The following is a 9495-nucleotide window of genomic DNA, read 5'->3' on the forward strand; positions in this document are numbered from 1 at the left end:
CTTGAAAATACAATTTTGATGGCGTAATGACGATTGTGTCAAAGTCGAGAGTTGGTTCAGTTTTCATCGTTCAGTTATTGTGGACTAGTGCCTTAACTGGTGGATCTAGACACTTTGCATTTCATTTGTATTCCAAATAACTTAATGAACATGAAAAGAACATGTTATTGAACATCTTGGTTTGCAATACAGTGCTCATTTTTGTTTTAAGTCATTACTCGCGATTAATGTTGAAGAAGATCGTATAAATAAACAAGAAGCGCCTCCAACTTTCCTCAAGAAAATAAATGTCAGCTAAATGTAACTTTTGCACAGGTAAAAGTCATATCGTGATTGAGCCTACGTGTAACACGAAGAACTCAAATTATTTCGTTTTGGAGCTATTTTATATAATTTATTTACTTTTTCTTTCTTTTTTTTTTACAATAAGTGGTCTAATTATATGGACAGTATTTACTGTTAGCCCTTCTTTGACTTGAAGACAGGTGTAAAAGTTGTCTTACTCATTTTTAAATTAACAGTCTGCTGACTAACAGTGTGTTGCAAAAAACAAACAAATATGCTAAATATGCTTAAATACTTAGGCTAATTGAAACTTTCTGCCCACTTCGTGTTCGCGGAGAACACGTCACGATAAGTTGGTTTACACATTTTTTAGGCTTATCAAACAACATAGATTATACTTGATTAGATACTTCATTTATATAATGTCAAAATGTAAATAATAATAAAAAAATAAATCTTACGTGTTAATTGAAAATGCCGTTGTACACTGATTTATTTTGCATAACAAAGTGTATAGTTATTCTTGTAAAGAAGTGTATTTTTCATACTTTAATGAAGGCAGTTGTGCTGTTACCTAATTGGCTGAAACAACTTTGATGATAGTAACTAGCCTAATTCATTTCCTAAAACACACCTGGGATAAAACTGGGTTAAACTTCAGTGACTAATTGGAAGACATTATAGGTTACGGAGCATCAGCCGTATCCTGTCTAAATGCTTAAACAGAAAATCTGTCGTGCGTTTCCCCATTTTTATATATCGAATATTATTGTGTTTATCCACTAATATCCCACTGTGTTGTACACTACTCAATCAGGCTCTCTCTATGAGCGCCTCTTTTATTTCTAATTAAATATCCCGTGCGCCATCATTGCAACAGAGCTATCCAAGACCGAACAATATTTCAACCTGTCCGTAATTAAATTAAAATAGTTACAACTTCGATTTTTACATGATTTTCGAGACATTTTGAGAAGGGCGTGTGTATTACATTCAATAATACGAGGTGCGGGCCGTTGCACATTCATCATCCCATTACTGTGCCCAATCCAGGTCCGATACGTGAAGGGTAAAATGAATTACCGACGTTAAGTCGTCAATAAAGTCATTTCAGTAAATGGTGTCTCAGGTGACTCCGGCATTATTCAACGGGCTTTATCAGCACTGGGGAAATTACGTCGCCTCTGCACCTCTTGTAATACGGCCCTGCTTACCTTGATAAAGCGCCCTGCCAGAGGGTAGTGACAGTGCTTTTGACCGGCTTTTATTCACTCGCTAGTGATGAACGCCAAGCTGATCAGGCGGAATGGGCGCTAATTAAAACCTATAAATTATCTTTTGCAGCCCCTCTCAAGACGTCGCATGCAGCCGAGATAAGAGCTGGAGTGCTAATTTACCGCCTGAAAAGGAGCGTGCCTCACAATGGCTACTTGGCTCAAATAGCATATTGATAGTGTCCTAATTAGAAATTTATTAAGTACCCACTCGAGCTTTTCGAATAAAGATTTCAACCCAGCCTGTTTTATATGAATAAATGCCGCATGCACTAAAATTCCTTTTTTGGACTAATTATCTTTATAAATGTTTGTTTGGCGTAGCGTCTATGTCTATTATTTTGCATTATTGGTAAAACGGAATTTGAATCTTCGCTTACATTAAAAGTCACTACTTGCTATAAACACGTCTTGCTTTTTACTATATTGTCCAAACACTAAAACGTATAGCCAGCATGATTATATATATATATATATATATATATATATATATATATATATATATATATATATATATATATATATATATTAAATGTGCTTGTTTTCTCAGTGTAGGCAAACGCAGCTTCTGAAGACCGTGTGAAAAATACATAAAAGAACAAATATATTTTGTGTTGATTTGGCCCTCCATTGGTGAAGCGTAAAACGGTTAGTGGAGGAGAATGCTTAAACCAACTTTGTTGTTGCAGTAATTAAGTAAAATGTAGTATTTACGGAACATCACATATAATGGCTACTTATTAAAACGATTGCAACCATATAATAATAATTGTCATTGTGTTTTATTATTATTAGTAGTATTAGTGTGTCTAGTTTTGGCAAAAACACAAGGACCAACTAAAGTAATGAATTGTTTGTCTGCAATGTCAGATCTTCTCTGTCAAAAGCCTTTGCCAATCCAGAAACATCCAGTCCTCATTAGAGTGGATTTCATGTTCACCAGCGTACTTGGTCTTGGAAATCCACCTATTCTTTATTTGCATAAGATCGTAAAACTCTATTGGACATTCTCTTCTTGTGACACTAAGGATGTTGGTACCCTATTGGTCCATTGCACGTGTGTCTTACTCACGTGCTTCCGGTTAAGGAAAAAAGTATGTGAGGGGCACAGTGATTTTAGAAAGAGTTTGGGAAGCGGGAGCTGTCACACGGGGCAGCGAGACAAGGACTGCGGAGCATCGCGCCATGTATTGTCTGACATGAATAACGGGTGTGTTTTGACAATTGAAACGCCTTGATCGCGGAAAGCATTCCGATGGTATGACAGTCGGTTTCCTGAAGGTATTTCTTATACCTTTATAATAACATTATAGACTGTATTCTTGTTTGTCGTCTCTTATCCGGATATTTTTCTTTGCAACAAGTGGAATTTTGGTGTGAAGACCACGATCCATTGGTCCCAGTCATGGAGGAGCAAAAGGATCAAAATAGTCGTGATTCGACTGAGTCTGAGAGCGTCTCGCTCTCACCCAATATTCCATCTCCTCCGATTTTACCTCACCAGGCAGCGCAGCAAGCCCACAGAACCACGAACTTTTTCATTGACAATATTCTAAGGCCAGACTTCGGCTGCAAGAAAGATCTTGGGTGTAGAGACCGAGCGCAAACCTCGGGCAGGGAGAACGTTAACCCTATGGTGATAAGGCCGTCGCACAATAGCAGCCTTTGCCAGGATTCAAACTGTAGTAGTGACAGCACTTCTTCGTCCTCGTCTTCTTCGCCATCCTCAAAGCAGTCTTCGGCAAAGCTTGTCGAAGGAAATGGAACTACCACACCAAGGTACGGGGAGAATACGACGTCGATAATGGTGGTTAAAGCTAACGGGGGAACTCCGCCGGCAAAAGAATCGCAGCCTTTACTATGGCCTGCATGGGTGTACTGCACCAGGTACTCGGACAGACCTTCATCTGGTAAGGCGCTAGTTTCTTAATTCCATTGTATGATTACATTGAGTTTAGCTAACTGACGCGACGCTGCTCGTAGAAAACAATTTGGAGGTGCATCGTACATGGCGACCTTTGTTTATTTGACACAGCAGGTTTTAATAAATGTACTCGTTTTATAGCGTCCAGAAACTCAACCTCACTACCTTTTCCCAACAGTTTTAGAGAGGGTGCTTGGAGGAGCATGAGCGAACAATTGTCACTTAGGCCGCAGACTAAACTGGACCACATTTGGCTCACTTAAGTCGTTTTTGGAGAGAAAAATACATTCAACGGGACGCGCAAAATCACATTTCTACCCTGGTTTAATTGCAATTGCCGTCTAATTTCTAGGCTAATTCCAAGTAGTAGGCCCTACAGTTACACAAATTAGAAAAACAATAAAGGAAATACTATTAGTGATGATTTAAAAATATAAATGTAATGTGTAATTCATATGAAATTAAATGTGTTTGAAATAATATTCTGTGTGACCACATGGGCTATTCTTGCAAGTTGTTATGGCTCGTCATTGGTTTTATGGTGAATTTCTTTATTGCAGCTTCTAATTCAAGTGTTTGTACATGTGCGTTTGTAAATCGTAAAGTATTCCAATTCATCTGAAAGAGTTGATAATTTGAGTAAAAATGACCTCAGTTATGAAGGAAAAAGAAGAAGAGACGTAAAGATGTAATTAACTCTGCTTTGTGGCGTTATTCGGTAAATCCATGTGCCGCTAGCCATATTTACATTGAAAAGGCTATATGAGATTGGCATATTCGAAACTGACTTTTGACATGTCAAGTTTTAGGGAGAGAATCACAGCTGGTAGAATGAATTTAGCTGCCTTTCGTGAATCAACAGGTCAGTATGTTAATCATCACTGTGAACAGTAGCCTACGTGTGCCATTTTTGACTATAAAGGGACTATTTCTACCCGATCTGACCCCTAAAACCTAGTGTCACCCAACGTCAGGTTGATTCAGCCCTATTAGTTAATTATATTTAAAACCAATAATTTATATTACAACGTACATAAGTACATTTTTAGTTAAACAGGTAAGACATTTTACAGTGCATACCTGACACAAAGTCAGCTGGGTTGTTGGAAAAGATGCTTTGATTGACTTCACTGATTGACTTGCTGATTGAGCTATCAGACTCTGGACTTTCACAGACGGTAAGCAGAATTTCGATCAACCGGTGCAGTTACCTGACGGGAAGACTTCAAGTTCTGTTCAGTTGTTGATTGATAATGCAGAACATTATTTTCTTGACGTGCGTGTAATATCACATATGTCTGGTGATATTTGCTTTGAATAATATATATATGTATATATATATATATATATATATATATATATATATATATATATATATATATATATATATATATATATATATATATATATTTTATTCTGACGTATACTGTCACGGATGGGTTTGCATAGAAGCTGCATTATCCATGGCCATTTTAAAGGTAAAAACAAGCTATTTGCAGAACAATAACGTAACGAGATATGAATGCAATATTAAAATAACTATCTCGGATCTTTAGCAGTTAACACAACTCGTCTGCAGCGAGTTGTTATTTACACAAAGGCAGAGGCTAGAACAGCAAAGGCTGATTGACCTATCGATTTTTTTTTTTAGTCACCTATCGTGTGACTGACAGTAACGAGGTGCATTTGAACTTCGGAACTCGATACGTCATTGTTGGGGAAAATAGGGTGAAATATACTGATGTGTAGGCATGTTGTCACTTTGTCTCAGATACTGGTAATATTAAACTAGAAAACGTCAGAGAAGTTTGTTGGTGTTATTCTTCTGCGTCTTCCAAGTTATGCATCCTAAAATACAGAAATTGAATAATAGCTTTTCTGAGAATAGGCAGTCCCAGACAAAGCCTCGTTCGACTTCCAAGCTATGTTCGGTGGGTGTAAGCTTAAGAGACAGCGAGGACTGAGGCCTGTATGAAGCTCTTTTAGCAATGGAGGACAGGTCTAGGGTCCACAAATTGCTAATGATTAAAACGGAAAACATTTTAATTAAATGGCTTAAAAGGGTTACTTTTATAAATGGCATATTGTAGTAGGGCCTATAAAATGTAATCAGTAATTTAGTAGTTTAATCAAAATAACTGACTAAACTATTACCCTCATTTTCGCATTTTTTCTAGCATCTTTACAGAACAGATACACTCTTGAAATTAAACCGAATTTTACCATTTTGTTTTTCAGCATTTTGCCAATCAAAAAGTCAGCTGACGGATTCTTAGTGCTTTACATACACACGTGATCCTTCAGAGATGATTCATTTGTTTATTCAGCAAGAAACAGCATTGCATAATGAACTGCGGTACGAGCTCTTTTTCAGTGTTTATAAAGAATGGAGAGAGTGCAGCCAAAGTAGTTTGCCCAATACATAAGTTTCAGGTATGGCCTTCATGTTAACACCGCATCAATCTTTTCACTCGAACTGCCAAGGTGATTGCGCGGAAGGCATTTTCTATCAGCTGTGGATAAGAGGCATTCATATGCTTCATGATATTTATGTCTTCGTTTTATTGTTGTTTCTACACTAGGCCCAAGGACACGAAAATTGAAAAAGAAGAAAAGCGAGAAGGAAGACAAGAGACCGAGAACCGCTTTCACGGCTGAACAGCTGCAGAGACTTAAAGCCGAGTTTCAGGCGAATCGGTACATTACGGAGCAGCGGAGACAGTCGCTGGCCCAGGAACTCAACCTCAACGAGTCGCAAATAAAAATCTGGTTCCAAAATAAGAGGGCCAAAATCAAAAAGGCCACTGGTTATAAGAACGGCCTAGCTCTTCAGCTCATGGCTCAAGGACTCTACAACCATTCCACAACTACAGTTCAAGATGAAAAAGAGGATAGCGATTAAAAATGGCCCAATTTCACTCCTAAAAAGGCCATGGACGCTGACCCCGGCAAAAGTGATTTTGATATTTTTTTTATGGCTCAAATGAAAAGGAAATTCTTCGAATTCTGCGAATCGAAGGAAGGGACGCTATTTAAACAAATTCCTGTTTATTATACAGTATATGGACATGCATCTAACGAACACTATATAAAATTTATATATAGCCAAAATTGTAAGATGTGTATATTTAATTCCAGGTAAGGGGATGTCTATATTGCTCCTTACTTGCTGAATATTTCTAACGTTTATCTCTTTTCCCAATGTGGTTGCTCACCGTTCCAGTAGGCCTAAATGTCAGGCTTGTTAGTTTTTGTGATAGCTCTGTCTCTTAAATCCCTTATCTCACAGTTCTTCAAATGCGTGACTGAACCAACGCTTCAGGCCAAAGATTTTAATATGTTCAGATTATGTTGTCTGAAATAAAAAAGGTCGAATGTGCAATTGTTTTTTTTTTCTTTTCTTTTTTTTTCTAGTCTACAAACTCTCAAGTAATTTGTAGCTAAACGCTACGATGACTTGTCCTAACCCCCTAGTTTTTTTTTTTTTTTTTTTTTTTGCACCACTAATTTATTATTATTATTATTATTATTTATTATTATTATTATTATTATTATTATTTTTTATTTTTATAAACAAGATATTTGGATTATGGTTACACGATGAGTGCAAAATGGGTTTCCGTATATATTCAAATGTACTGCAATTATTTTATGAAGAGTGATACATCTTTGTGAAAATTCTTTAGCACCAGTTTGTTTTAACGTCGTATTTTCAGTATCGGATATAGAATTTATAGGGTCTTTTTCAGAACAAATAGCCTATAGAGTCCGCACAAATCTAAATTTGTATTTATTTATTTATTTATTTATTATTTTGCATTATTAATATTATAATAAATCTTATCATTTGAAGGAAAGTATATGCCGTTTTGATAAATATTGAAGGATTGAAAACATTAAAGTTAAAGTTTAATTTACCTTTAATATAGCTATAGGCTATTACTATATTCCGGTTGAGCCTGGCTGACAGTGGCTGTCCGGACTGTAAATATCTGAATATATTTTTTAAAGGTTTTGGGGGTAATATCCTTACTCAACATTAGTCGTCTTACGTGAAACGCATCTTATAATTTACCGAAATATTTAAATTTAAGCACGCAAACGTTGGACACACAAACATTCTCCATGACGCCCGTTATTGACTTTCTACGTATTCTACGTATGGCAATAGTACACTATTGTACGCATGTAAAAAAAATTGTGCTTTGTGAATCTGTCACATATAATTAAAATAAGACTGGGTAAGATCTGAGATCTTCCATAAGGAACGGTATCTTTACATATGTTTCATGCGTAGGCCTTCGGTTTCCTGCATTAATCTCGGCATTTGCAGGATTGTATTGTCTATAGGCCTACTCGAATAATAAGGTTTACAATTTTACTGTCAACGGTAAAGTGGCCTGCCGAATTTACATCACCGCATCTACGGTGTTTAATTGCAAAATATTTTTAATAGACTGTCTGAATGTCGATAACCATCCATAAAAATCTCATGTTTTCTCATGCTGACGTCGCACATCTCATCCCTGACTTCCAGCGATGACAACAGCAGTGCAGAAAAGCGCTCAGCGTTGGGCTGCAGATAGAAGTGTCTTTACGAGGCAATGTGTGCAGGAGTGCGTGTCTAGGGATCAAAGCACAGATTCAGGAAACTCTCCCAGCGGGGTTAAAAGGTCAAGTTAAGCAGTCAAAACAAAACCACGGATCTTCTGAGCAGTTCACTTGTTATTTTAACGCATGGACGTTAGTTTTTAAAATATCAAGCTCAGGCAATGAAGGGCTGTCGTCACATTTGTGAACATCTGAATATTCTCAACAATAGTCCTTTTAAGTGAAACGCAGTGATCATCAGACTTGCATATCTTTATTACACTTTCATATTTACAACTCATGTTTAAAAGGCGTTTTTACACAAAAGTTTGACATGGGAGCATTCACTAAAAACAGTTGGAAAGAATTTTTTTTTTTTTTTTTTTTTTTTTTTTTTTTTTTGTCTATTCTGATTTTCTTTAGAGAAAGTATAAACTGTTAAACACCGGTGTGGGGGTATTGTTGAAAGTTGAAACTTAGACCTGCCTAATTTTTATTAACTTTTTTTGTCTAACAAACTAAAATTCAGCTTAATACCTTTCTATTATCTTTGACAATAATGCATTGTAGGATTATGTGTCTAAGCTTAAAAGCCAGACTCTCCGATCCGAGCAGTGTTCCTAAGATTGTATTGCTCTATTGTCATCGCTTCATTATAGTTATACTACAACATACCTTGTTTTTTTGTTTTTTTTTTTTGTTTTTTTTTTTTTTTTTAACGTTTTGACTTAAAGATTTCTATAAATACAGAATTTATTCATGTAGTCAGAAATAACTGTTCTTATGTTGACTTTTTGGGCATTTGTAAGTAAAAGGGAGAACACCAACTTTTGTAACGCCATGTTGATGGTTATAAGCTTCAGGGATCTAGCCATTACTCTGGTGCTGCTTGCATTTTTTGGACGATTAGTCATCAGGGCATGTTGCAGAAGGACTACCACAAATTGTTATTACAATCGTGTAACCAATTTTACAACTGCTTGACAATTGTTACTGCACGACTACGTTTACTTAGTTAAACCTACTTAACCCTACCGTTCTTAAATATGAACCAGTTATTATGTAGGGTATTGCTGACGAAGCTAACCTGGAAATTGTCAGTAATGTAGGGCCTATTAATAAGTTGACACATTTGAAGGAATCTGCTACTGCCTGCCTTTTGTGTAAGGATGAGAACATGTTTTGTGATATTGCAGAAAATAGGGGGAAATGGAACAGCAGAGCTATATGACAGTAATTACATTTTTTGGAATACTACAAATTCCTCATCACATCTTGCAATAAAGGGGGATTCTGCTTTGTTTCACTCTTGAAATAGAGAATAAATAACACGATTCAGACATTTCGTGCAATTTATATAATTACTGCCAACCTAGAATGGTTTTGCCACCACAGCAGCCCGCGGGCAGCTTTTATTTTTTA

General features: G+C 36.5%; 1 protein-coding gene across 1 annotated transcript; it reads left to right on the forward strand.

The window, feature by feature from the left end:
* The first annotated feature begins 2696 nt into the window (after positions 1-2696).
* Positions 2697-6924, forward strand: LOC127444354 (homeobox protein engrailed-1-B-like). Its single transcript, XM_051703661.1, has 3 exons — positions 2697-2840; positions 2924-3469; positions 6066-6924. The coding sequence occupies exons 2-3, from the start codon at positions 2965-2967 to the stop codon at positions 6383-6385; spliced, it is 825 nt and encodes a 274-aa protein (XP_051559621.1). The 5' UTR covers positions 2697-2840; positions 2924-2964; the 3' UTR covers positions 6386-6924.
* The last annotated feature ends 2571 nt before the right edge of the window (positions 6925-9495 follow it).

The sequence above is a fragment of the Myxocyprinus asiaticus genome, chromosome 7 (assembly GCF_019703515.2).
Source record: "Myxocyprinus asiaticus isolate MX2 ecotype Aquarium Trade chromosome 7, UBuf_Myxa_2, whole genome shotgun sequence".
Lineage (NCBI taxonomy): Eukaryota > Metazoa > Chordata > Actinopteri > Cypriniformes > Catostomidae > Myxocyprinus > Myxocyprinus asiaticus.

Coding starts and splice junctions, on each gene's coding strand:
- LOC127444354 (XM_051703661.1), top strand. CDS start 2,965: ATGGAGGAGCAAAAGGATCAAAATAGTCGTGATTCGACTGAGTCTGAG. Junction 3,470..6,065: donor CTCGGACAGACCTTCATCTG/GTAAGGCGCTAG, acceptor TTTCTACACTAG/GCCCAAGGACACGAAAATTG.